The 27,575-nt window shown below is 31.1% G+C and overlaps 7 protein-coding genes and 1 long non-coding RNA gene across 24 annotated transcripts; 2 read left to right on the top strand and 6 right to left on the bottom strand.

Moving 5' to 3' along the window:
- Positions 1–402: 402 nt before the first annotated feature.
- Positions 403–2,752, top strand: LOC128393458 (twist-related protein-like). Its single transcript, XM_053353641.1, has 3 exons — positions 403–1,103; positions 1,405–1,584; positions 1,660–2,752. The coding sequence occupies exons 1-3, from the start codon at positions 891–893 to the stop codon at positions 1,837–1,839; spliced, it is 573 nt and encodes a 190-aa protein (XP_053209616.1). The 5' UTR covers positions 403–890; the 3' UTR covers positions 1,840–2,752.
- Positions 2,753–3,831: 1,079 nt separating this feature from the next.
- On the bottom strand, positions 3,832–8,846 carry LOC128393453 (uncharacterized protein DDB_G0271670-like). Of its 2 annotated transcripts, none has more exons than XM_053353637.1 (2): positions 8,196–8,846; positions 3,832–5,920 (listed from the first exon to the last, which is right to left on the bottom strand). In XM_053353637.1, exons 1-2 carry the CDS (start codon positions 8,493–8,495, stop codon positions 4,340–4,342), a joined length of 1,881 nt encoding a protein of 626 aa, XP_053209612.1. In that variant the 5' UTR covers positions 8,496–8,846; the 3' UTR covers positions 3,832–4,339. The 2 variants fall into 2 exon arrangements, with proteins under 2 accessions (XP_053209612.1, XP_053209611.1); XM_053353636.1 differs by having other exon boundaries at positions 3,832–6,118; positions 8,196–8,845.
- A 1,443-nt stretch (positions 8,847–10,289) lies between these two features.
- On the bottom strand, positions 10,290–12,933 carry LOC128393056 (RNA-binding protein 39-like). Of its 2 annotated transcripts, XM_053353164.1 has the most exons (4): positions 12,759–12,933; positions 12,191–12,341; positions 11,961–12,097; positions 10,290–11,724 (listed from the first exon to the last, which is right to left on the bottom strand). In XM_053353164.1, the coding sequence occupies exons 3-4, from the start codon at positions 12,092–12,094 to the stop codon at positions 10,791–10,793; spliced, it is 1,068 nt and encodes a 355-aa protein (XP_053209139.1). In that variant the 5' UTR covers positions 12,095–12,097; positions 12,191–12,341; positions 12,759–12,933; the 3' UTR covers positions 10,290–10,790. The 2 variants fall into 2 exon arrangements, with proteins under 2 accessions (XP_053209139.1, XP_053209140.1); XM_053353165.1 differs by lacking the exon at positions 12,191–12,341.
- A 178-nt stretch (positions 12,934–13,111) lies between these two features.
- LOC128393057 (uncharacterized) lies at positions 13,112–14,577 on the top strand. Its single transcript, XR_008326070.1, has 3 exons — positions 13,112–13,410; positions 13,783–14,016; positions 14,116–14,577. It is a non-coding gene; the product is annotated as an uncharacterized LOC128393057 (long non-coding RNA).
- A 24-nt stretch (positions 14,578–14,601) lies between these two features.
- Positions 14,602–16,172, bottom strand: LOC128393055 (uncharacterized). Its single transcript, XM_053353163.1, has 2 exons — positions 15,801–16,172; positions 14,602–15,681 (listed from the first exon to the last, which is right to left on the bottom strand). The coding sequence occupies exons 1-2, from the start codon at positions 16,048–16,050 to the stop codon at positions 14,759–14,761; spliced, it is 1,173 nt and encodes a 390-aa protein (XP_053209138.1). The 5' UTR covers positions 16,051–16,172; the 3' UTR covers positions 14,602–14,758.
- Positions 16,173–17,993: 1,821 nt separating this feature from the next.
- Positions 17,994–22,861, bottom strand: LOC128393241 (uncharacterized). 13 transcript variants are annotated; one of them, XM_053353370.1, is made up of 7 exons: positions 22,645–22,860; positions 22,246–22,365; positions 21,182–21,756; positions 20,470–21,091; positions 19,859–20,245; positions 19,011–19,167; positions 17,994–18,858 (listed from the first exon to the last, which is right to left on the bottom strand). In XM_053353370.1, exons 5-7 carry the CDS (start codon positions 19,893–19,895, stop codon positions 18,168–18,170), a joined length of 885 nt encoding a protein of 294 aa, XP_053209345.1. In that variant the 5' UTR covers positions 19,896–20,245; positions 20,470–21,091; positions 21,182–21,756; positions 22,246–22,365; positions 22,645–22,860; the 3' UTR covers positions 17,994–18,167. The 13 variants fall into 13 exon arrangements, with proteins under 13 accessions (XP_053209345.1, XP_053209348.1, XP_053209343.1 ...); XM_053353373.1 differs by having other exon boundaries at positions 19,859–20,084; XM_053353368.1 differs by having other exon boundaries at positions 19,859–20,835; positions 21,046–21,091.
- A 492-nt stretch (positions 22,862–23,353) lies between these two features.
- LOC128393013 (zinc transporter 7-B-like) lies at positions 23,354–24,584 on the bottom strand. Its single transcript, XM_053353114.1, has 2 exons — positions 24,192–24,584; positions 23,354–24,090 (listed from the first exon to the last, which is right to left on the bottom strand). Exons 1-2 carry the CDS (start codon positions 24,325–24,327, stop codon positions 23,531–23,533), a joined length of 696 nt encoding a protein of 231 aa, XP_053209089.1. The 5' UTR covers positions 24,328–24,584; the 3' UTR covers positions 23,354–23,530.
- Positions 24,585–24,929: 345 nt separating this feature from the next.
- LOC128393332 (IST1 homolog) lies at positions 24,930–27,422 on the bottom strand. Of its 3 annotated transcripts, none has more exons than XM_053353494.1 (5): positions 27,272–27,420; positions 26,846–26,938; positions 26,048–26,565; positions 25,792–25,980; positions 24,930–25,716 (listed from the first exon to the last, which is right to left on the bottom strand). In XM_053353494.1, exons 3-5 carry the CDS (start codon positions 26,538–26,540, stop codon positions 25,190–25,192), a joined length of 1,209 nt encoding a protein of 402 aa, XP_053209469.1. In that variant the 5' UTR covers positions 26,541–26,565; positions 26,846–26,938; positions 27,272–27,420; the 3' UTR covers positions 24,930–25,189. The 3 variants fall into 3 exon arrangements, with proteins under 3 accessions (XP_053209469.1, XP_053209468.1, XP_053209470.1); XM_053353493.1 differs by having other exon boundaries at positions 26,850–26,938; XM_053353495.1 differs by lacking the exon at positions 26,846–26,938 and having other exon boundaries at positions 27,272–27,422.
- Between the last annotated feature and the right edge of the window lie 153 nt (positions 27,423–27,575).

The raw sequence follows: 27,575 nt of genomic DNA, 5'->3' as shown, positions 1-27,575 counted from the left end.
AAGATTATCATTAGAATGATAATTTAAATTTCTTCTTCTTTTCTAAAAAGTATCGGTCAAGGTTGACACGAATAAGAGAGATTGAGATGACCAACGACTCTCACAATTTACACAATCATTTAAATTGTTAATTCTCTTACCCAGTTACCTAGATTTTAAGTTAATTAATGGATAACCAGCAATTAGATGAAATACAAAAATAGATGAAGATGAAAATTAAATGTTACTCATTTAAAGTACATTTTAATAGGATAATTTTCTGTTGTAATTAAAAATTGTTTTCTTTTCATGAGATTATTATTCTTGGATTTTTCTTTAGCTGGACAATGGTCATCAGAGAGTAAAAAGACTTAGAGAAATTGAAATATCTTTCTGATAAGTGTGAAGACCCCACAGGTCACTAATTGTCGTTCTTGTGTCTGGTCATCTCTATGGTCCAGTTTATGGTCAGTTATTTGGCCATTGAAGGTGGTCCAGTTAAAGTGAGTCTAAAATGTAAACAAAAAAGATGAAGATGATGACCAATCAATGATAATAACCGACAATTGGTCAGTCTCTGTATTTAGAGTTGAAAAAAGGCACGCGAATCAATTTAAATAAACAATCAACTAATTATCCTCTTTGTTTGACCATTTAAATTGTCGCTGTTTATCCGAATGTAATTAAAATCGTCTAATCATCTTAATCTTTTATTATTCAATTAGTTAAATTAGTGATCTGTTATTCAGGGAATATGAGTGAGAATGTGAATATATTCAATTGAGAGAGTAAGAGAGAGAGAGAGAGACAAACAATTTAAATTACGAGAAAAGTTTGACAATTAATTGATCTATTTTGAGTCGACTAGTTAATCCATCGTTGGACAATTTGCCGTGTTAACAATTTCAACCATGTTAGAATCTAATCAATCTTCATACTGTCTTTTTAATTCTAATTGTGATCATCCAATTTTGATTACATCTTCACCGTCATCAACATCATCACCATCGACAGTTAATTGTAAATTGTTGGTCAAACGTCAATTAATTTCATCTAAAAGGTCAATCCAAGGCAGGAAAACGGCTAATGCCAGGGAAAGAGCTCGGATGAGTATCCTTAATAAGGTAAGTTAATTGTTGATTAATCTTTTAATAGATTGTTGTTATTAGTTAATTGCTTGAATTTGGAAAACTATTTTACTAAAAATTAGTAGTATGTTTAACAGAGCATTTAATTGTTACCATTTTTTGAGGTAACAATTTAATAGATTCATGGTCAAGATCATCAAGATTATCGTTTCTCAAACAATCAACAGCAATTTGAATCTAAATTGTTCCAAATGATTTTGATTGTTTGATTTTTTCCTCAAGATGATTTCGTTTCTTTTAATTGTCTGTCTATGTTTCGTTATGTTAAATTGTTCAGGCCTTTTCACGATTAAAAAGCTCATTACCTTGGATACCAATCGATACAAAGTTATCTAAATTGGATACACTTCGATCAGCATTAAGATACATTAATTATTTGGCTCAATTGTTACAAGATAATCAAGATAATCATCTTGATTGTGATCAATTTAATTCAAATTATCTGGCAACATTTGTGGTAAGTAATTGGTCTTAATTAACATGTCCCATGTTTCAAATTAATTGTTTAAAACTTTTTCCTTTTCTAATACAGAATTGGTCTAATCAACAATTAAAACATTCAGAGTATATTGTTAATCAACCGATGGATCAACAATCTATCTCGTCGTCATCATCAATTACAATAAACTCTGATCAAGAATCAATAACATTGGATTACAATTATCTCCAAGCTTGGAATCAGAATAATCAAAATTGTCTACTAATCAACTAATTATCCATAAATCGTTCAATTTGCCAATAATATTAATCAACAGCCATTGATTGTAATTTTTCCCATTAAATTAATATCATTTTCTTACAATCACAATTAGTGATAACTATTGATAAGAACTAATTTCATTCAGAACATTTAATTTATTCAATCAATCATGTTTACGATTAAATGAGTTACTTTTTGAATATCAAACTTGGAATTAAATATATTTATCTCAGATTAATAATTTGAAAAGTTAATCACAATCAGAATTGACCTTTAATCCCGGAGGTAATGATCCACCAATTGTTGACAATTAGGATAATCGATAATCATAATAAGAAAGTAACCAGGGCAAGAAAGAAAGAAAGAAAGAAAGAAAGAAAGAAAGAAAGAAAGAAAGAAAGAAAGAAAGAGAGAGAGAGAGAGAGGCAAAGACCAGTTTAAAGAAATTAACTAATCACAATCAGAGTCAATCACCGTTAATTCAAGTTCTACCTAGAAGATAATAAAGGTAACATGAAGATTAAAGATGATTTGAAATATTTAGAATAATAAACAATCAATGTAAATCAGAGTAAGAAGAAAATAACTGTACCAATGACCAGGTAATAAGAAGCAATTGAGAAACTAGATTGTTAATGTTACCGAAATCAAGGAAAAAGAAAAGTCAAAGTTTTCTTTCATTTCTTCCGGTATTTGGGGCCACAAGAAACACTAACAACTAAATTTAATTACAAACTTGTTGATTAACTAAAAGAAGAAGAGAAGAGAAGAGAGAGAGAGAGAGAAGGTGAAGTGAATTAAGAAAATAAATTCCTGATCAACTGGATCAATTTTGGACAAATTTAATCTCTTGCTCGCCTTAGCCTCGGGCTTAGGGGTCGCGAGTGAGCATTGAGAGAGTGAGAGAAAGGGAGTAGAATCGATGAGTGAGATATAAAATGAATTACATTGAACAAATTCATCTCAGTTAACCAATGTTAATCTCTCGTTACCTGTAAATCCATTAAACCGTCAGAAAAATTAACTAATCAACTTTTCTCCACCATGGAAATTACAAAATTACTTATCTGTGCCATTGGAATCGCTGGTTTCCTATTCAGTGTCATCGATTGTGTCCCTTCATCCCCTGTATCTTCATCTCCAATTGTAATTAAGAAGATCAATTCTGTGAATAACTTATCTTCTCCACCACCACCACCACCATCTTCATCTTCACCTTTTTCGCCAACAATTAACGATCAATCAGTTGAAGGCTCTTTCAATTCACTAACTTCAGATTCTCTGGCGGGTAAACTAAACTCTGTTCCCTCTTCTCCCGGAGAGTCAACACTTAATCTAAAACCATCTAATCCTCCTGGCGATTATCACCCAGTCCGATCAGCCACTTTTCTCAATAATTTTGGAAAAGTTCGAGGGGCAAGTGTAAACTTTGGCTCTCCTTCATCATCACCATCATCTTCTCCTTCATCCCTTACCTCATCTTTTTCTTCATCATTTTCACCTTCGAAATTGTTTCCCTCTTTGTTTTCTTCTTCTTCTTCCTCGTCTCGAATCTCATCTCATCCATTACTTGGTAACTCATTCGCTCTTCGGCCAATCAACAGATTGTTAGAACTTTTCCCTCGAAATGATGACCATTCCTCGACTGGACGAGACAATTTCCCACCCAAAGTTTATCACCATCAAAGGCCACAAATTCTTGGTGACAAAATTCATTCCGATCAACATGGAAACAGTTTATCATCACCAGTTTTTTATTCCAATGACCTTTATCCCGATTTAACTAAACAAGGGTCAATCTCTCGACTTCCTTGGTTTACCAATACTTTTAGAGGTCATTTTCAACCCACTCGAAGGTCAACAATTAGATCAATTGTTGACAGAATTTTTGGTTAATTTGGAAAGAGACATTTTTCTCTTACTCTTTTCCCACCGAGAAAAATTTTCCCGCTTCTTTACCTCAGTCCGTTTTCCGTTTCCTCCGTCAAGGAAAATGATTCAATCTTTTCGCTTTTGTAAACATTTGTATTTATTTCTTGTTATTAAAGCGATTTATTTTTTACTCCAATTTTAATTACTATTGATTGTACTTAATCACAGATCATTAGGAACAATTGTCCAACTTAATCAATTGATTGTCCAGTAGCAATTAATGATTACGTTGCGCACTTTTTAATATAATTTTCAATGCGGTCATTGGCAATAGGATTAATTAAGACGTCAGTTTGACAAGGGCTGATTAGAAACTTAATTGTTCACAAGATATTACATTTAATTAATTGGTCACTTCACATAATGTAAAAGTGAATCGATTGTTGTGGATTAGGTTGATTAATAATGTTTTTTTTAAAGATATTAATTTGGTTTACTGATCAACAGTCAAACCTTGAAACGGAAAAGTTAACACAATTAGAATAAGAAAAATTTAACAAGATTAAGATGATTAGAAATTAGCGATTAATTCGTAGACTAGTTAACTAATTTGATTGTATTAGTTGGACTTTGATTTGGATTAATTTGATCCTTGATGAGATGTGTTTGAAACGAAATCACGACCAAGAAAAGTAAGACTAGAATTAGCTGAACAATTGGACATTGAGGATGACGAAGAGGAAGACGATCGGCCATTGGTATGGTTCAGGTAAGATGAACTTTTCGGGATAACATTTGATGATCCAGGGGCTAGTGAGAGATAGGAACAAGAATAAGGTGTAGCTGATGGTGGGAAATTTTCGCAAAAAGATTCAGTTCCATTGGTACCGTTAACCAGAATTTCACCTCCTTCGGTTGATCCAATATTGTCTCTATTGATCTCTATCTCTGATGATCCATGATGATTGGTCAGTGAACAATGTCCAGCAATTGAAGATGGTGAAGCTGAGGTTGGAACTGAACATTGATCGAAACCTTCATTCATAATTTCATAACAATTTTCACTTGAAGTTTGCGATTCCGATGAATCTGAACCTACCCAACCATTTAGAGAGTAACCATTTCTACCAAATGATGTTCCCTTGACCGGAACAAAGTACGAAGATGAAGAAGAGGATGACGAAGAGGAAGATGTTCTCGCATTCGAATGATGATAATAACCTGGAACTGTTGATAAAAGTGAAATGGACATTGACGATCCAATCGAAGTAGAATCCATTGATGATGGTGACCAATGATGACGACGACGATATTGGTGTTGATTGAGAAGATGGGCTGATGGTGGAGGAGGAGGATGAGCTTCCTGGTGATAAGAATAGTGTAAAGGTTGTTCATGAGGTTTTACCGATGATTGTAGGTAATTAGCTAATTCATTGGCAGTTGAAATTGCCTCATGAGCCATTGAATTAGTGTTACTATTATGATTCGGTGGAACCTCTAAAATACCGGAATTGACCGGCATTTCTCTTGCTGATTCAAGATCTCCTGTTGATAATTTAACATAATTGTCTGTTGATGTTGAGCCAAATGATGTGCTCAGTGAATTACCTTCATTAGATTTCCATAAGGTCAAGTTGTTACCATGAGTTGTTGTCTCTTTGATACTTTCATCTGGTTCCATGATTGACTTGAGATTATCATGATTACTGTAATAACCAGATCTTGATGAGGTAATTGAAGTTGATCTGTTCAGCTCAGTGAGGTGAGTTGAGTAACCTGGATCAAGGGAGGTAAAGGAGCCACTGTTTGTGGTAATTAGTGATGGTGTAACTACTTGAGAAGATGAAGACAATTTATCTAAGGGAAGGAGTAACGATGGAGAATGTGAATCAATTTCATGAGTTTCCTTTTTAATCACCTTCGATTCGGTTGATGGAAAACATTGTCCACCATCAACATCGACACAAAGGTCAACATTTTCCGTTGAACATTTATCGATAACGGTTGATAATGTTTCCGTTGTTGACCATAAATCTCCTAACCCATTGTTGGTTATATTTAATGATGAACTGTTGGTCAAATTGTCACCAATTGTACGGAGAGAGTTTGATGATGTTGCTATCGTTGTAGTTGAAGTTGTAGTTGTTGTTGTTGTTGCTGCTGATGGTGGAGGCGGTGGTAACGGTGGAGGAGGCGGTGGAGGTGGTGGTGGTGGAGGTGGCTGGACACCAGAAGAGATAGGGGAAGATGAGGAGAAAGATGAAGATGAGGATAGAGAACTTGAATAAGACGAGGAAGAAGAAGATGATGAAGACATTGGACCATGATGATGTTTATCCAAATTAGAATAACGGATTTTCAATTCATCACATTCTCGGCGTAAAGTTAGTAATTCCTCCCATTGATTAAAAGCAGTTTCCTAATCAGAACAATTTATTCACATGCATATAGAAAGAGGCTTAATTAGGAATCTTTGTATTAATTGTTAGTAATAAGAATCATAAGTCATTACGATCTTCTATTAATTGTCTTTATTGGTGGTGGTCAAGGGTGAGCTCGTGTTTCTTGAAGGTCACTTGAAGATAACCCAATGGAGAAATAAATTTTTTCAGGTCAAGTCTAAAGTCTCAGGTCGATAATATTTACTGACAATCGAAAGGTAATTCAGTTTTGCTTTTAAAAAGTTCGTAAAATCTTTCATTCAGTTGAATCGTTGCAACGATCATAATAAACTTCAAAACTTTACAAACTTTTTTTTCCAATACGCACCTTCCATGAAGTTATCTTCAACTGACCTTTTGACACGCTAATTCATAACTCTCTGAAATGGCTTTGACCTTTCGATACGACAGTTTAGCTAATTTCAAACTCGATACAATTAAAGTCTCTAAGATTTATGTTTACTGAAAAAATCGAAAGAATTTTTTTCGAAAAAAGAAAACATCAAATCAGCTTATTCACTAATTTTCAGTTGATTTCTTAATCCCAATAACCTTTAAACTTTTTCCATGAAGTTCTGCAATTCCAAAGTATTCTGTGTATATCGTAAAAGATTATTAACCGAGAATCAATCTCATGATTTGTCTCAATCAAAATTACAAATCAAATGCAACGTTCGTGATTTTATTCATCTACGAATTGATAGTAAATTGGAACAGACAAAAACTCTTTCTTTTATCATCTTCTTATTTCATGAATCTCAATCTTTATGAATTAACCAACAATCAACCAAGTAAAGCTTAGAAAACAGAAAACTCTTTTACCTATCAAATAGTTAGAATCTCTGGAAGTGTTCATCTAAATACCCTCAAGCTTGAGGAAATTAGATATTCAGTTCTGACCTCGAATTCATTGATGAATGGCCCCAATGACTCTAGTATCAAAAAATGACCCGAACAAAACTTTATCACTCATATTTGACTCAAAATTGTTGATTTGCTCAGTGACACTTCAAGTGATATGAGTATGAATCATTCAAAACCTTACATGAATATACTTTAGTTTAAAATCTTTATTCGTCTAATTAAGAATGACCCAAGGGCAATTAATGAGATTCCCTCTTAATCTCTGCCATCATCGACATTCACTCAAACTTTAGTGTCTCATCATTGAAAAGTTTTTCCATCAACAATTGTTCACTCCATCGATCTGATTTATTAGCTGAAAGAGTTGAGGTTTATATGTATATGGAATTAAGATGATTTTCTTGGTGATTTTAAACTCTTCTCTCCTATTAATTAAGTTTAAAATTTTTCTATTAAAAAATAGTTAATTGTTATTCTAATATTTTATCAATTTAATTGGAAACGTGTGTTTATTGTGTTGGTGTTTTTATCTAATTGGAAAACAAAGATTCGTGTGAATAGATTTACTTTATTTTGTTGTTACTCTTAATTGAAATGTGAGTGTGTTGGTGATTTAACAGAACGTGACTCTAATCGATTAGATTATTAACAACGTGATTAAATTGATTGACTCTAATCAAGTATTGATTTTCACCAATAACAATGGATTAAAACGTTTGACCAATTTAATTACCTTGGATCGTTGAACAATTTGTATTGTTGTTCACAATTTAATAGACAATTTCTTTATAATTATAATTGTTGTCAATGGTATTCAACTTTTTCCTTTCTCCTTAATCACTTGACAACAATTTAACTCGTTCATTTTTACCCTGATTAATCAATCAACTGAATTTGTCAATTTTTGTCACAATTAATCAATTCCACTTTGATTAGTTTACTTAAAATGTGTTTCTTTCCTATTCTATTAATTTAACCTTTTTCTTCCGTGTGATTAATTAGAAAACACTAATTAACTAATCATAATTTGCATCTTTCTCATATATAAAAGACTCAAATTATTATCATTTTGATACAATTTACTTGCTATTTTTGTTATTCTGTTTGGGGTGGAAAACTAATTAACTCTAATTAGCCAAGCAATTTAAATTGTTTCGATGATGATGTGATTAAAGTTAATCAATGACTTACCTTTAATGAGGGTATTTGTTCAATCCAATTAGAATTGGAAAGATCAAAATAAACCAATTGATTGTGAATTGTTGTTAACTGTCTTTTCTGATTCTCCAATTTATTGGCAAGGCTTCGATGTTTAATTTGTAATTGTGATAACCAATTGTTTCCATTAATTGTTGATGATTTCTTTTGATCATCTCCAAGTAATAATCTTTTCCTCTGTTGGATAACCGATAATCTTGAATATAATTTTGATGAGGAAGATGATGATGAATGATTGGAAGTATCTTTATCATTACAGTAACTGGATATCATCAGAATTAACAATTAACACCAACAATTTAACAATTGAAACAACAACGAAAAAAAAATGGTTCCAAATCACCGATAATCTTATTTCTTATATTCTTGTAGCAATTAAAGTGTAACAACTAAGTTACGATAAACTTAATTGTTTAACTAATATCACCATTTACTATTTAGTAATTTTGATTAGTTGAAATCTAAAACGATGGACAATCAATTGATTTAATCAACAATTTAATCAATACAATGATTACGTTGAGGTAATAATATCAAACTAATATAAAACTGTAAGTGTATCAACAATTTAATGGCAACAAAGAAGTTAACTCTCCCCCCCTTTTAGTTAGTTAATCACAATTAACTTTGGGCATGATCACAATTTACTGATTGTCAACAAGGTTATATTATGTTGATCGTGTTGATTAAATTGATTTGAATATGTGTGTGTATTTGATAGGCAATGAGGTTCACATTGAATTAACTTTTTTTTTGTATTCAATCAAATTAATTCCTTCAAATCAACTATTCCAGTTAATCATCATATCTAATTACAGTTTTAATCATTTAATCAACTTCATCTTACCTATTGATATAAATACACACTTTTATTGATTATTTTGATTTGATTGTCACATAACCAAATAATGTCAACGAAATTAATAAGGTCAATCAAGTTAATTTTGAGTGATTAACGATGAAAAGATCAATGATTTAAATTGATTACTTTAATTTGGTTTGTTTACTTTTATTTTACCTTTAAATTGTTAATATCAACTTGATATTGATTTAGTTCAGGTTCAATTTGATTGCGATTATTATTGTTATCGTTTGTTGATTGTTTCAACTGATCGTTAACATTTAATTGTTAACATTATCATTTATGGTTAGTTGATTATTATCATTGTTATCATGGAAATTGAATTTATTGATTTTCTCCTGGCGGTTAATCATCTTTCAGTTAATCATCTTAAATCATTGGTTCTAATTTGACAATTCTGATCAATGTTTATAATAAGTTATTGATTAGATTTCACAATTTGATTATAATCACGCGTAACAATCAACGTGAGAAATGAACATTGATTTAATTTTCAAATTCTTTTTATCAAATCAAATTATTAACATCTAATTCTGATCAATTAGTTTTAATTTGTTTTCTCTTCGTAAGATAATTAATCAAATTCATTTTCCACTGATCAATATTCACGATTAAAATCAAGCCAAGAATATTAATTGACTATTTTTATATATAATTATATTGGACTGATGGTGATTAGATAACAATTAACTAATTTTTAAGTCACTCATTCAGTCAAACAGAAAACAAAACGAAATTGTAACAATTAAATTAACTTTAGAAAGAGAGAGAGAGAGGATAATAAATCATTTGATTTCTCTTTCCTAATTATATATACAATTACATATCATCGAAATTGAAAACAATACAATTAAGATAATTGTAGACAATTAAAAAAGAAAAGACACCAATTTAGTTGATTAAATTGATTGTTGTTAAACTTTTTGTTTTGTCAACAAAATTTTCAATACGAAAACAATTGGACTTGATTGAAGGAAAGCCTTTGGTTTTATTTTTGCAGTGATTAAGGGAATTAATTTACATTGATTGTGATCAAGTGTCAACTTAATTGTATCATAATTGAATTAAACTTTGTTGTATCCCAATTAATCATTGTGAATATGAATTTTATGAATTAATACTTTTCATTTGTTTGAATATTCAATTGTTGACAAAATAATCAAAAAAACCCAAGAAAAAAAAGTTAACTCTCTTTAAACGGCATCTCGAGTGAAAAGGCGATTTAATCAATTCAACGTGTTAATTGCTTGTTAATTAATATAATTAATCCATTGAATCCAATAATATATATAACATTAACAATGGATTGATTTCTTTTCATACAAAAACAAGAGAGAGAGAGAGAGAGAGAGAGATGATGATGATGATTAAAAGAAAAGAAATCAAATTTTGTAACTGCCAATCTCCAATATCGTTGTGATTAGCAATCAACTTGATTGTTTGATTGTTGGTGTTTTGAGTAAATTGTTGTTTAATTACCAAAGAGAAACTGCTTTGGCTTTTTAGCGTATAAAATCTAATCATCTTGAGAAGAAAACAAAGATGTTGGAGTTTTGTTTATGTCGAATTTATTTTTTGCGATTTTCTTATTTCTTTTTGTCTCTTTTTGTTGTTGTTGTTGTTGTTGTTTTTTTATCTGTTTGATGGTTTTCTAGTCAAAATAATTTTGTAATTTGTGTGTTTTTCTTGGTTCACTGATTAATACATTAATCGTTATAATTTATTACAGGGGCAACAGTGGTATTACTGGAGGCGTTTGCAGCTTGTCCAATTTGCAGGACCGAAACCGCTGCCTTAGGTAATTCAATTCCGGTTCCTTCGGCTAATTTAGCCATTAATTGTAACCTTCCAATGGTTCCTAGATCAATACCGGTTCGATCAAGTTCATCACTGTCCAATATCGATGGACCTTGAACCATATTATCCGATCGTTCGGTAACATAATTAACCTTCATTGGTCTACCAGCAAGCTCAAAGCCGTTTAATTGTTCAAGTGCTTTCTTTGCATCTTCACCATCATGAAATGTAATAAACCCATAACCTTTGGAACGACCTGTTTCCGGATCTTTCATCAATTCAATTTTATCAATTCTACCAAAAGGTTCGAAAATACCTTTTAACATTTCTTCGGTTATGTTAAAATGAAGTGAGCCCACATAAAGTCTCATTGGACCAGAGACACCTCTTTGTACTGATGTGGTTGAAGCAGCGGCTCGATTTTTCTCCGCATGAGTTGGCTGTATGATGATGGGATGATCACAAAGTTTGTGTCCATTTAAGGCTAACGCCAAGGGAACTGAACTTATATCGTAAAATTCAATATAAGCAATACCCTTGTGTCTTCTAGTCTTGTTATCCATGATTAATCTAACTTCTCTTACTTTACCTACGGCGGAAAAAAATTCCTCTAAATCACGAGATCGAGCACGAGCAGCAAGTTGCATGACAAAAATGGTCCGTTGATCTCTTTCTTCGGGAGGTAAATCATCACCATACCTTCTTGGACTTCTGGAACGAGAGCTTTCACCATATCTATCACGTCGACCATTACTCCACCTTTCTGCCCATCGAGGTGGCGATCTCCAAGATCTTCCATGGGCTTTACTACGATCTCGACTTCTACTTTTAGATCTATGTCTTCTGTGTAAATAGAGACACAACCAGAGAGTTGGAGAGAGAAAGAGAGAGGAAATGAAACATGGATTAGAATGATAAATTTTACACCGAAGTTGAAAACAAATTAAAAAAAAAAGTTGACATCCAAATTATTATCATTACAAGTTCCTGCCAATTGATTTCATAAAAATGGCCATGTGATACTGTAAACAATTTGAATTGCAACTGATTAAATTGTCTATAATCCTTTTAGTACAAACCTTGATGCACGTCCATCAGATCGGCCTCTTGATCGTGATCTTGAACCACTTCCGGCTCGAGAAGATTTACCATCAGGTCCTCGACTAGATGGACTTCGGCTTCTGCCTCGACTCCTTCCGACTGATTTTCCCATAATCTAAATAAAGAAACAAAAAAAATAAACAACATTCATATGATTAGTTTAAAGAGATTTTCATATTTAACAACTTGATTAAATAAACAGACTCACCAGTAGGTCTGATAAATTAGAAAAATTGATTTAGAAAAACAGAAAATATTAAAAAATTTATACAAAATGAAAACAATACTCAAAAGGATTGATCTTAAATCAGCTGAATGGTCATTTGTAAAACCAAATGATTATTGATGGAAATGAGGCTCTGTATAAGAATGAAAATTGATAACAAACAATTTAAATAATTATAAAATCGACTCATTAGTCAAACAGATGAACAAACAAACAGAACAAAATATCAAAATCAATCATAGAATTAGAAAAGAGTAGCAATTATCACATCATCATCGAATCATTAACATGTTACACAATTAAAAAGCGAAAGCAAAATAGATTCAAATAAAATCCATTCTCTTTTCTTCATTTCTCTCACTCTCTCTCTCTCTTTTTCTTTCTCTCGGTTTCTCTCGGTTTCTTTCAATCTCTCGTCTAATTGAAAACAACAAGAGAAACAAAAAGCCTCAAAGAAAATGTCATCACCAACACACACGATAAACTAAATTAACTTTAAATCGCAATTTAAATTAACACAATGAAAGAGAAGACAAAACATTGATCTTACCTGAAGTGTAAAAATTGGCGAAACCAAAAATAAGAAGGTTAAGAAATGAAGACCAATAGGTTCAGATGAATTTCCAATAAGGTTTAGAATACAATCAATTCCAAGAGAAACGAATTAGTCTACAGCTAATCTAATTAGACTAAAATAGATGGAAACAATTCTAATTACAGTAACATAATTAATAATGAAACCAAATTGTGAATGTAAACAAACCGAAAAGCGATTGAGAAAAAATTAGAGAAGAAAAAACTTCTCTGAGAATAGACTTTTTTTCACCGATCAAATGCTCGATCAATAGCCAATAGAATTTTAAATTCGCTTCAATTAATGTTTTCTTTTTGTTTCTCTTTACAATATCATCGTTTTAATTGTAATTAATTGCACTAAAATTAATTACAATTAATTACCAGCGGTTTTCAAAGGAAAGAATGTAAAAGTAAATTCTTTTTTCTCTTAAAAAACATCTACGTAATTACCTTAATCTCCTAATATTGATCTTCTCCTGTGAGTGTCATCGGTTTAATCCTCTGATTGGAATCTCTTTGTTATTAAAAATGGATCATAAATTATTACGTTCAACTAAATTAACCATTGATTTGGAGCCTTCAACCAGGACTAATTGTTGGGAGACTTTTCTCTTGATTGTCAACAGGTAGTTAAACTTAATCTATAACCTTTATCACATTGATTGGGTGTAAATTCAATTTACATCCAATTAAGTGAGTCACTTTGAACTCTATATCTTCCTTGCTTCCTGATTTTTCCCGTTAAAAAAATTAACAGTAAATTACTCAAACTAATAAATTAAAATCTATTACTGTCATCAATAAGTAATTACCTGATTATGAACAATATTTCTCTCTCTCTCTCTGTCTTCATGTTAATATATTGATTTCCGATTCTTTTTGTTTGACTTAACCTCGATATCTTTTGTTTTGCTTATATATTTATTTCTTTCATTAATGTAACAAATTTTGTCTCCTTAATTGTTGTTGATTTCGTTTTTCTTTCTCCCTCTCTTTAGAAAATTAAATTATCATCTAATAATCACGTAATTATATCATCAGTTGGATTATAATGAAGACGAAAGGGAAAGGGGTTAACACGCAGTGAAAAAGGTTGAACCTGTTGATTAGTTACAATTGTTTTCACAATTAAGCCCGTTGATTGGGAGGGAAAATGATATATAAGAGAATCCAAATCCTCTGTCAATCATCAGTTCCAATCAACATCAACTAACAACAACAACAACCAACAGGTAAGTTTAGAAAACGAATGAAACATTTCCAAAGTGTTTTTATTATCGAAAAATATAATAATTTAATTTTCTTTTATTCGATTGTTTCTCTTTTTTCAGTTTCAAATTGTCTCCTTGTGATTATCCATCATCAACAATCAAAATGAACAGTAAATTAATTTGTGTTATCCTTATCGTCCTCTTAAGTGTTTCAATTAACGTTGAAGCCGGTGGAAAAGGTGACAATATTGTCCTCCAAGGTAAATGTGGATCAACAATCTTATCCTCAGGCAAGAAAGGAAAAGGTGAAAATATCATCATCAAAGATCATTGTGGATGCGAACACGATTCATGGGACTCATGGGGCTGGGGAGGCTGGTAATCCTCAGCTGATTCCAAATTAAATTCTGTTGATCAGTTTAAATAACCAATTTTTTACTCTCTCTCTCTCTCTCAATTATCCCTCCTTCTCCGTTTCCTCCATGGAATCCATCTCATATAATCATGATTTTTTATATTACAATTCTCAATTCTGAATCTGTAACATATTATATTCCAAATTAAACAAGTTAAATTAATTAATTGTCTTTCTCTTTAAATATGAAATTGTTTTTTCCCCTTTTTTTTAATCTGAAAAATCAAAGAATCGAAAAATGGACAATCGAACTTGCCCCTTTCGATTATAATTAATAGTTTTACTTTGGAGATGGAAATTTGTTTACACTTTGATTATATAAATTACAGAATTAATTGTTATTATTGTTTATCGGACTTTTCGTCGTTTAAATTTAAGTTCATTTTCCATTGAATATAAGGGAATCCTAAGAACTAAAAGTCGCTCAGTTTTGGTTGAATTCATTTCTACATGACAACCAACAATGTTACCAAACTTTTTAATCTTAATTACTGACGTTTGAAATGCTTGAGCCAATGCACTAATTAGTAGAGGTCGATAATTGTTTAACATTACACTTAAAATGATACTATGAAGGATAATCTTGTCTTTACACTTTTCGTCAAGGGTTCGTCTCGGTTTACCAAGTCGTATTGTTGAGATTGAATAATTTTGGACAATCGTTGAGACAAGATTGTTACATTTAACACCATCGATACCATTGTTTTCAACTTTACCAATTTCGGTTGGTTTGAGTCGCTTAAATTTGATTAACGAATCCAAGAAGAGGCAACTGCCCTTTTCCGTGTCTTCCTTTGCTTTTGTGGCAAAATGTTGAACCAATGGAGATTCAATGAACGGCTTTATATCGTTAAAATCGTAGAAAAGTTTCATACTTTCGATTAAACTTTGGGGCATAATATCATTTAGATTATAAACTTTATCCACACTGGTAGCGGAACCATTTCGAGGAGGCATAAGAAAAGGATCTTCGTAATTGGTACTATCGCTTTTTTTATCCGTTCCATCGGTAACATTGGTTGAACTCGAATGTGGAGTCAATTCTTTAGCTTTTTCTTTCATATCTTGATATTCTTCAGTACCATAAGCTATGGCATTCTTTTTCCTTTCATCGATACGGCGGATCGATTTTTTTGAACCAAATTTCTCGTTTATTTCATCCATTTGTTCAGAATATGAGAGTGATGCTATTTTTCCAGAAGTTCGATCGGGTAATTCTAATTTTGGTTTCATACGAAAATAGTTACACGGTTTAAGAGTTGCCTTATCATCTAAAATAAAAAATTAACAAAGAATAAGAAGAAAAAAATAATAGAATAGAAAAATATTGGTTAAAGAGAATAGAATTGAACAAAATATAAAAAAAAAGAAGAAAAAAAAATTCTCTTACCTTCCACCACAAGAACCATGTATTTCTCATATTTAGGAATAAATTGTTGACCCACATATTTGATATCAGTTAATTGATCACGACAATCTAATCTATATGTACCACCGGCTTCAGGATCAATTGAAATCTCTAATTTATTTTCCTTAATTGGTATACCATTTGAAGACCAATCAGTTATATAAACAGGATTCTCATTCGGTTTATATTCAATGGTAACAGTTAATGACTTTTTCGAATGACCATTCTCCATTGTTACGTTAATTAGAAAATGTCACAATTAAATCAAAACCATTAAAGAAAAAAAATGAAAACTAAATTAAAACAATTAAATGACCAGAAAAATGATTTTACCACGTTGAGGAAAAACATAAACAGAAAATGTAAACATTCAAGTCACGTGACATTCGAGAGGGAAAATGAAAAAGTTTAACTGATTTACAATTCGTTGATTAATTGTAACAATTAAACCGATTGATATTTTTTCTTCTCGACTTGTTCAATTAATTGATTCAATTTTTTTCTCCTTAAACAATCAAATCGTAATTAGGAAATTTTTCTCCTTTTAATTCTAATTTAATGTTTAATTAATTTGCCAATTTCACTTGTTACTCTTAATCGTAATCAAAGTTTAATTTAATTAGATAAACTTAATTGTTATGATATTTATGAAACAAGATTAGTTAATTGCTTAACCTTTTTTTTTCACCTTTAAAATTGGTCAATAACCAGTTGATTATCAGGAGATAAAGTGAAAGTTTGAATCAATCGTTAGTCTCAGTTAATTATTATTATTACAATCGACCTTAATTGTGATGAGTGATTAAAATTAGATGGAAATAGAAAGGTTAACAATTTATTAATTATCGTCCAATTTAAAAATTGATTACTTTTTCTTTCTTAACAATTAACTAAATCGTTAAAAGTACAAGAGACAAACAAACATCAGATTTACTGGTTACATGAATTTGAATGTTTCTCTTTGTGATTACAATTAACAAATTGTTTCCATTCAAACAGCAATTTAATCATCACCATCATCACCATAATTGATGTTTTAATTCAGTTTATGGCCTATTAATGATAAACAGTAGACTCCAATGTCTACTAATTGTTTGCAATCAAAATCATCTTTTCACTTTTTCTCACCTTAACTAAATTTGCTTGATTACAGTTAATTGTTTATTCATCTTCAAGTGTAACAATAATGTCAGATCATCTTAATCATCATCATCATCATCATCAACATCATCTCTTAACTGAATATCAGCTTAATGAGGTTGATATTGAACAAGAGGATAAAAGTTAACATTAACCATGGATGGTTGATGCTAATAGAGAATCAGATTAACAATTAAGGTGATTAAAAGGTGTTAATCCTTTTCTATTTTAATTTATTTCTCTCTTTCTCCCGATTTTCACTTTAAAAGTGAATCTTCATCAGTTGATTGTGATTAAATCACTTCGAATAAGTGTTCAATCTAAATCATCATCGAATGTCAAATATTAGTGATAATTAGCTTGGGATTAAAGTTAAATTTGTTTCATCATGAATTCACCATTAGTATCATCATGGATTAATCTAATTACTCTTATCGTGTTAATCAATAGTGTCTCAGGTAAATTGTTACCTTACAATTCAATTAAATATCCACCAGCTAATCTAACATCATCAGTAAATCCTGGTTTCGCAAGAATTGGTCAACATGTTCCTCATCTTCATTCACAGTTATTGACATCAAGTCTACCGATGACCCTTCACCCCTCACCAATTAGCACCCAATTACCTTTATCTGGATCACTGTCACCCGATTTATATTGGATTCCAACACTCGGTCAAAGTGGTCATCGTGAGAGAGGTTTTTTCGGTAAGATAAGATCATTTTTCACTGAAATGAGAGTTGACCCTTCGAGGGCTTTCATACATTCATTTGACCTTTTTCTCGGACGATTGGGTGAGGCCATTTTCCATGCATTAGTTGAGATTGGCCTTGATTTTATTCTTGGTTTTGGAAGAGGTTAACAAAAAAAGAGAATCCCTAATCTTAATCCAGATTATCTCTTAATCTCTCATCACATTGAATCGTTCAAATCTTCAATCCTGTTAATTGTACAAAAATTTTATTCTCCATCAATAATAATTCATTTATAATTAAATAATAAGATTGAATCTTTCTCTTGGAATAAAATTAATTGTAAAACCTTTAATTGTTATCGAAACAAAAAATTAAGATCAATATGATATATTAGAAAAATAGATTTTCTTTTAAATAAAACAATCAGTTCAATTCTCATGATTAGTGTCATGGAATCATAATTATCATTGGAAATCGTGATCCTAATCCGATTTTAATCAAATTGATTGACTGATTAAAATCTTCCTTTGTTGATATTCTTGACAAAATTTGCCATCTCTGGACTATTGATATAAATTAATTCAGCACATTTACGTCGGGTTGTTATTCGAGCCATATTAACACTTAGATTGATTAAAAAATTGATAAATCCCCAGGTAAGTAACAGGAAACCGGTAAAGGTAAGAATCAGGTAAAGATAGAGTGAGGAAATATAATCGATACATAATTTTTTCAATCGATGTCCTTTAAAAAGTAATAATGACGTTTCGTTGGCTCGAACTGCTAATAAAGGTCCAAGCATTTTAAGATTCAATGATTGTGTTGTATCAGCTGTTTCAACTTCAGCAATATTATTGGTAGTTGGTGGAGTTGATGATGAGAATGATGTGATTGGTGATGATGAAATTGAATCAGATGAATAAGCTAACCCATCGTTACATAAACGAGACATAATATAACAGGAAAACAAAGCAACTGACCCAAGTAAAGTTAAGATAAAAATGGTCAAGAATAGAACATAATTGAGTCCGAAGATCATTTTCAACAGAATTGTTGTTAACTTTCCACAGAATCCACAAGAACTGACCGAACCATATCGAGTTATCCGACGACCAGTGGTCATACAACCGATCAGTAAATTAATAAGAATAGTGATTGAAATGAGAATTGAAAATGATGAGTAAATCCATTGAGCTTCCTGATACCTAATGAGAGAGAGAGAGAGAATCAAATTTAATTAAAGCTTCAATTTCAAGCTGAGAATCAATTTCATCGATCAGAATATTGGAAAGATCATTAGACCATAACATTCATTGAACAATTTTGATTGAAGAAAAAAAAATAAAGATTCCAATACCATATATGTTTCCTGTGGAGAAGTTCATTCAACAATCGATCTGTTATCATGGTCGATTGTCCTAATGAGACCATAGCGATGACCAGTCCACAAATGGCGATGAGCGTGGCCAAAATGGACGCATAGGGAAGCCGAAGAAAACATGACCTGTAAAGAACTGAACAGGTAATCAAATAATAACAACATTAGAAAATTAAATACAATCAAAATGGTGGAACAAAAAATAAATAATATCATGTAAACAATTGAAGATTATTATTTATGTTGGAATACAAATCATGAACAATGGTTAGGAATTTGTTTTTCATGGTAAAATATTCAATTTATACCCAAAAATAAGGGCAATTATTAACTAACCAAGTGATTAAGGTTTGATTATAATCTAAATTGTAATGACTGTTTAGGAACTGAATTTGATGTTAACTAACAACAAACCCATAAATTAAATGAATAAATGATTTCCAGCCTAATGACATTCAATGGGTTTGGTTTTTAATTGTAAAGCTTAATTGTTGTTACTTTTGGATACACTTTTTACATTCAAAATAATGGAAACGATGTAAACAAAATTTCAGTTAATCACCAACTCGAATCATGTTTATAATTAAATGATTATCAGTCCATCATTTTATATATTATCATTATTAATTGTTGGTAAAGAAAAAGTTAAATTCATAATCCGTATCAAGTGATTAGGATAAATCAAAATATATTAGGAAATATTATTATTAGAATCTAATATAAATGATAATCAATAAATCATTTGATTAGGGATTTAGAAATTAAGAGATCAATTTATTGATTGTTATGTTATTGAGAAAATTAAATTAGAAAAATTAATTAGTTACCTGGATTCATATTCTGATGTCTTTTTGATCTGATCATAGTTTTTTGTGTTGATTAGTTTTGAAGTTTTGGTTGATTGTGGTTAATCTGGTTAATCCATTTGTAAATTGTATGAATGATTTGAATTAATCACAAAATTACATGATAATGATGAATATGAATAAATATTGTCGATAATAATTAAAGTATCACAAAATTGATTTGAACACTGATGAAGATATTTGATTACTGGTCATTAGTTAATCAACGGTTGAAGATGAGGAAATAGACGGAAAAATAACAGTTAAAGTGATGCGGTAATAGAAGAGGAAATGATGATAATGATGATAAACGAATTGATATATTGAGAAGATGCCAAGAACTGAATGTTGTAAAGGTCAATGCCAGAACTTTATGAAGAATAGAAAAAGAAAAAAAAAGAAAAAGAAAAAGATAGAACTTATCTACTGAGTTCTATTTCTCATTTTGAAACTCTTCCTATTTCACCGATACTCAAATGATCAGTATCAATTTCTTGTAGCAACAAAAGGTAAAAATCAGATGATGACGATGATGAATCAAGAATAGAATCACAAATAAGAGATGAGAGAGAAAAAAAATTCAACAGACTCACAGAATCAAGAAGATGGAGAAAAGAAAAAAAAAACTTTGTAATGTTTACGATTCAATAGACTGGACAATGAAATAACAATTGATTATTTCTTGATTGTAATGGAAACTTCAATGATGTGATCCGTTTGATTTTTTTTTCATCTCATCATCATGTTGACACTCATGATGATTACTGATTGCTGATGATGATCAAAGTTTCACTGGTTAATGTTATCAAAAGTTTATCGATATTGTTGATTAACTTTTTTGTTTTCTCTTATTTCAGTTAACCGATTGCAAGTTAATTGAAATGATGAGAATTTGAATGATGTTGGTATGAGGTGAGGTTCTAATGAGATGAGATGATTATTTTTCGATTATTAATCAACTGTAGAGAGAAGGAGAGATTATTAAAAGCACAATTTGAAGAGGAATCGAATTAAAATTTAATCACTTTTGATGGGAAATTGATACTGATGAAAGAGGAAACAGTTTAATCGGAAATAAATGAGGAATTACTTGTAATTAGATTGAAGATGAAAATTGTTAAGAGAAAAGAGTTTGAATAAAAATGAATGAGAAAACTTTTTGAATGAACAATTTGTTGATTTGGTTTGAGATGTTGATGGTAATTTGGAAAAGAACTGGTTTCAAGATGAGAAAAAGAATATGAAATAATCAGTTAAAGGTGAAAAAATTGATAACCATCATGAACAAAAGGTATAAATAATTACCAATTTATTGATTATCGATGAACCGATCAGCAAGAAAAAAACGCTATCCAATGATAATCACCACTCTCACCATCATGATGGAGATGCTGTTGTTGTTGTTGTTGTTGTTGTTGCAGTGAAAATGAAAATGATAATAGTTGAGTAATCAAATGGTCAAGTAGAAAATATAATAATAATAATATATTATATTCAGTTGAAGATTGAGAAAAAAAATGAATTGATGGTCAGTTTATTTTTCTGTATCAATCTTTCACTTTACTTCAGCAAAGAGATGAACAGTTTTTGATGGTCAAGTTACTTTTTTTTTGTTGGTTGTGGTTTGGTCACTGGCTAATCAAATGATGCTAATGATGAAGGTGAATGGTTGACTGAATGATAGAGAAATGATAACAACAGGTAAGGGTCAGTGTGTTGATGGTTTTTTTTTACTTCTCTCTCCCTCTTATTGTTGATGATCAGGTCATCCTTGATTGATAGTCCATCACGTTTTTGATTATTACCATTATTCATTGATATAAATATACCAATTTTTTTTCTTCTTCTTGTACCTTGGAAAAGGTAACAACTTACCTGTTCTAATTCAAATTGAGAGAGTGAAAGATGTAATGAGAAAGTTGATAATAGAAAGTTGAGAAAAGAAATTGAAATTTCAAGATGAATTATTATGAAAATGACCAACTGATTGTTGACCAAATTTTAGGTCAAATCAATAAAGGTAACAGGTTAAAATTGGGTGAAACTGAATTACTAAATTATATAACAATTAGTTTAATTGTTAGAAAGTTAATATGATGATGATGATGAAAGAAACTTAATTCAACATTGAACAGAGACAAAGGTGTAAACCAAAATGGCGATGACAAAGCTCATAAGGTGTGTCACTTTAAGGTCACAAAGGTCAGATTATTAAGATTACCCTTCCCTTAAGACAATGGTATTAGATTATGGTGATTAACTAATTGTCAAAGCTCAATTTGGGCTAACATTGGATCTTAAAACTTTTGTTTGGTTGTTTCTCATTTCAAGTGACAATTGGTTAAGTTTAAGATCAATTAATTACTTACATTGGGTTGGTCACAGAATTAAGGGAATCTTGATTGTAATTAAGACACAAAATTAGATTAAATTAAATTAAATTGTTGGTTTAGAGAGAGAGAGAGAGAGAAGGAAAAATCAACTGATCTCTGAAAGAGACGAAAAGTAAATGAGTTAAAATTGAGATTCTATCGTAACAATTAAGGGGATAGAAATTAATTGTTTCTCTTTTTCTTTTGTTATCAATTGAAATTATTAACCAACAATTAAGGAAAAAGAAGATGTGACAATTTAGTGATGGTGTTAATTTAAATTTCCATACTGAATAACAATTAAACTACCGGTGTGTCTATTTAGTTGGAAATGAGATCAATCAAAGAGTAACAATTAACTAAATTTGTTAATCCAAAAAAGGACAATCAACTTACCCTTTTTCTGTTGTTGTTGATTAAATTGTGTAATTGCTGATTCTTTAAACAACTTAATTGTTATGATAATTGGTAAAGGTGTTTTGTATTATTTGATAACCTAATTTAAATTGAATTAGCGGTGGCGGCGATTGTAATAATGGTTAACAATCAATAGATCACAATTAAATTTATTTGTACGTTGGTGTTAAAAGTCAATACTTTCAATGTGGAAATGGTTTTTAATAATATTAACCAATCTCACCTTTTTTTTTTGGTTAATTTATTAATAGTTAATTTAACATTCATCTAATTGTGAAATTAGTTATATGATTATAATTAATTGTGGTTAACCGGTAAATTTGATTATGTTTCGCTTAATATAATTGGTATTGTGGTGAGTATTTCAATGAGTTGATTTACTTTTTTTTTGCTTCTTCGATATTAACTTTTTTTTCAAATGGACAATAGATTTTACTTGATTGTTGGTTAATTGTTGGTGTTACTTTTGTGTCCATCTAACCATTTAATTACTATTTTCTGGTATATTGTCATTTTCTTGATTGCTGTGTGTGGTTATGGAAAGTTAACCAAGAGAGAAAAATGAATGACAATTTAATTGGAAACTATTTCTGGTAAAGTGATATTACTTTTTGTTAATCAATATTTTTATTCCTCATCTTGATTATTGTTGTTGTTTTTGTTGTTAATCAAATGATGAGAAAATTGATTCAATTTGAATTTCTTTTTTATTTAGATACTAATTACGATGATTTGATTGATGGAGTAATAAATATTGGGTGAAGTGTACGAAGATTATTATAATTTACAAGGATTGAATTTACTCAGTAAATTTGGTTGAGGATTTTTTGATAAATTAGTGATTATGAATTCGAGGGACGATTGATTAGTACATTGGGGCCATTCCACCCATTCCGCCCATTCCCCCCATCGGCATTCCCATTCCTCCCATCGCACCACCCATGGGCATTCCCATTCCCATTCCCATTCGACCGCCGAACATTGGACTGGCCATTCCTCCGCCCATTCCACCGTACTGTCCCATTTGACCTGATCGAGCGAGTTCAGCGTAACCGTTTTCTCGAGGTGCAACTGATGAACGAGCTGATGTGAACTTACGTTCTTTTGGCTCTTTTGTTTCTTTAGGAACTTTTTTCTGTTGGTCTAACACAGATTGTAACAATTTCCCCGCTTGGGCACCATGAAGTACGATTGCCACTTGACCTTTTCCGTCGGGAGTTCCTGTTATGGTTGCCGTTGTTTTCTTACTATCATCTTGCTTCGGGCTATCAGCTGCCTTATGTTCATGATGGTCATCGTGATCATCGTCATGATGATGTCCATGTCCATGTCCACCTCCTGTGTGATGGTGATGATGATGATTCTGATGATGATGACCATGCTTATGACCATGACCGTGATTATGTTTATGGTGAACTTTTTTACCTGAAAAAAATAACGAGCACAATACAAAAAGACACAGAAAAGACACATTGAGAGATGATTAAAATCCTCACTTCGATTTTGAACCTTTTACCCTCACTTACCTTCGTGTTCATGGTGATGATGAACCTCTTTCTTACAGCACTTATGTCTCCTGTGTTCCTTGCACCGATGATGATGATGAGCGATTACCATTAAGATAATACTGAAAACAATTAAGGAAAATAGTAAAGATCTCATGATGGATTAATGAATGTTTGATTACCGATGATTGATTAACAACTGATTGATCTTAATTGATTGTCGATTCACTTATATACCGATCAACATAATTCATCAATTGAAATCAATCTCCCAATCAATTCCCACCTTCCGTAATTAATTCAAAGGTTTAGTTTCCACCAAACCTCCTACAATTAACATCTTACCTTAATTTGTACATCAAGTTTATTAGTACAATCAGTCATCAATAATTAAAGGTGACAAGGTTAACTAAAATTTTCGTTGGTCTTTTTTGATGCTTATTTTTTACCATCTTCCATTCAGTCAATTAACCATTAGCGTCTCTATTTTGTCAACAATTAAGAAAAAAATGCACTAAACAATCAATAAATTGAAGTTCGTACAAATTAAATCGTTATAAGGTCAATTCTTTCATTTGATTGACAAAAAAAACTCCAACTTCTTAACGAGTGTAATTCAGACTCTATTGAATTGTGATGTTAAATTAAGTGATTTACTTAAGCAATTAGATTGAAAAAACTGTCTACTAGACCACTAAAACTTCAATTTAAGGTTATCAGTTTAATTGGTGATGATTGAAATTGCTGATCGACTTTCACTTTGAATATAAATGAATTTTAATAATCAAAAATAATCATCAGAATACAATTTGCAGGTAGGAAAAGTATATAATAATTGTTGTACAATAATTTCAAGCTTTAATTTGATTAACTTGTTGGTGATTATTTGATGTTGTTGTTATTGTATTTTTAGTTACAATTTAATGATCAATTATTGGGATGTTTTGTATTTTGTGTGAGATTTTGTTATCAATATAAATAAATAATCAATTGATTGTAAAATATTAATTGATTAAAATTTACTTTTTCTTTTTAAGTGCTTCAAATCTTGCAGCTAAATCATCAAAATCAATGTTATCATCATTAGGTGGATCACCTTTGTCATCTTTGTCAAGGTCGGGTAATGAATCGGGAACGTTTGGTAAATCAGGTAATTCAAAATCATCCAAATTGTTTGGCATTTTTGATTTACGTGGAGCCGGAGGTGGAGGTTGATTAGTTGCCGGTGGTTTCGGTGTTGGTTGAGCACCACCACCACCACCACTAGTGTTTGGGTTTTGATTGTCTGGAAACATACTGTGGTAATTGGGTGGATCATAATTGGGATGGTGAGGATGAGTTTCCGGGAAATTGGCTGGAGCGGAAGGTGATTTGTCAGTTGGCTCATAGGCATTAGGGTTAAAATAAGGGGCAACACCAGGCCCACCTCCACCGATGGCTCCTTTTTCATTACCATAAGATGGATGCTGTCCTGGCGGTGGCATAGGTGGCATACCGGGGTGACCTGGATGACCTGGTGGTGGTACAGCATAACCATATTGGAAACCTATTGAAAGGTAAAGAGAAATACAAAATTGAATTGTTATTTATTAATATTTTTTTACTTTTCATTATTACTGACCTATTGGTTGACCAGCGTAAGGCACATTTGGATTGACCATAGGAAGAGGGGGTGGACCAAGACCGGGATCCAAATCAATTAGGAAACCAGGACGTTTATTGGCAATGGCTTCTTCGGCCAAATAGATTTCATCTTGTTTCATTACCCCAGGATCAGGAGTATAATCAACATTTTGAGCTTTAGCAATTTCTAGATAGTAAATTAGATAAACATTAGATTGATTGTAACGAGTAATTACTAATCATTTGTAAGTTACCAATCATGTATCTTTCAATCATTATTTTGGGTAATTCTTCAATGGACATTTTTTTCTTCAAATTTTCGCCAACAGTTTTAATTGCTCCTTCTCGAACTGCCATAACATATTGTTTACCATATTTTTGGGTTAAAAGGTCAACGATTACCTTAAGCTCTTGAATATCAGCGATTCGAGGGGCGACCCAAATGATTGAAGAGATCGCTTCAGCTAAACCCTCATCCAGAGTTTTCATTTGCTCAATTAGGCCAAATCGGGTTAAAAGTAGATCACAATACATTTCAACAATTTCCAAGGCTTCAACTAGATAATCCTCTCGGATAATGGCCTCAACTCTAATCTTGGCACGATCGTTTTTATTGGAAGCAATGAAAGCAGCTATTTCTCTTCGAGCTTTCTGAGCGTTTTCAGTTTTCTTTTTCTCCAACATTTTCAGCCTCGTGATCGCAAGCCTCAAATTGGTCTTTAACTTGTTATAATTTGTTCCAGGCATCTTGGAAATACAATCAGGTAATTAACTATAGAATAGAAAGAAAAAATTAAACATATGATTAGAATGGAACAAAAAAAAAAGATGAGAGTTTGCTCCAAATTGGTGCAACAATAAAGACTAATATGGTTACATGGTAAATGACTAACCACTTGATTAATCGCTGAATATTAATAGATGATTAGATTAACTTGGAGTCTATAACAGTCAATGTTATAAGAAAATCAAATCAAATTAATTAGAGAAAAAATAGAATTTGAAGGTTCAGCTAATCAAGAGAAGACAAAAAAGACAATTAAAAATCTTACTTACTAATTGGTATTGACAGTGAATGAAGGTCAGTTTTTTTTCCTGAAGAACAATTAAAAGGCCCAAGATTACAATTTGATAAACTCGATTAACTAAATCAAGAAGAGAAAAAAAATTGATTTAAAACAATAAAGAAAAGACAATCAACACAATACAATGACAAGAGAAAAAAATGTAAACAAAGAAGATCAAGACTCTCCTCTCATTTATCTCTGTTTCTGTTTCTCTCTCGCTCTCAATTTTTCATGGACAATTTGGAACCAAAAACTGTTATAATAGTAACATAGTCTCCAATTAATGAGAAACAATTAATAGTAGAAAGTAATTAAAAATCAATCACTTAAAATTAGATTTAAATGTAGAAAACAAAAGGTAAACAAATAGGAGAGAAATATTTATGTTAGAAAATAAAGAGAATGACTCACCTTTTGACAGAAAATTGTCTTAGTTAGAATAGATTTTCTCAAGCAATTAAGAAGAGAACGTTAGATCAACATATGATTAAAAGAATAGAATATGAATTAACTATAAGACACTTCTATTTTCATCAGATAATTAACACTAGTTATCAATTTATTAATTCCCTTTCTGGCGAAACAGAAACAATTTTGTCAATAGAAATTGCTGTTACCATGGAGACGAAACAATCATGTGTTCAAATTAATTTTCTAATTTTTTTTTCCAATTTTTGTTGTTAATGTTTTTCGTTTGTTTAATTGTTCTAATTAC

This window comes from Panonychus citri, unplaced genomic scaffold (assembly GCF_014898815.1).
Source record: "Panonychus citri isolate SS breed McGregor unplaced genomic scaffold, ASM1489881v1 Contig00138, whole genome shotgun sequence".
Taxonomy (NCBI): Eukaryota; Metazoa; Arthropoda; class Arachnida; order Trombidiformes; family Tetranychidae; genus Panonychus; species Panonychus citri.
The sequence above is the reverse complement of the archived record's forward strand: the minus strand, read 5'-3'. Positions and strand labels throughout refer to the sequence as shown.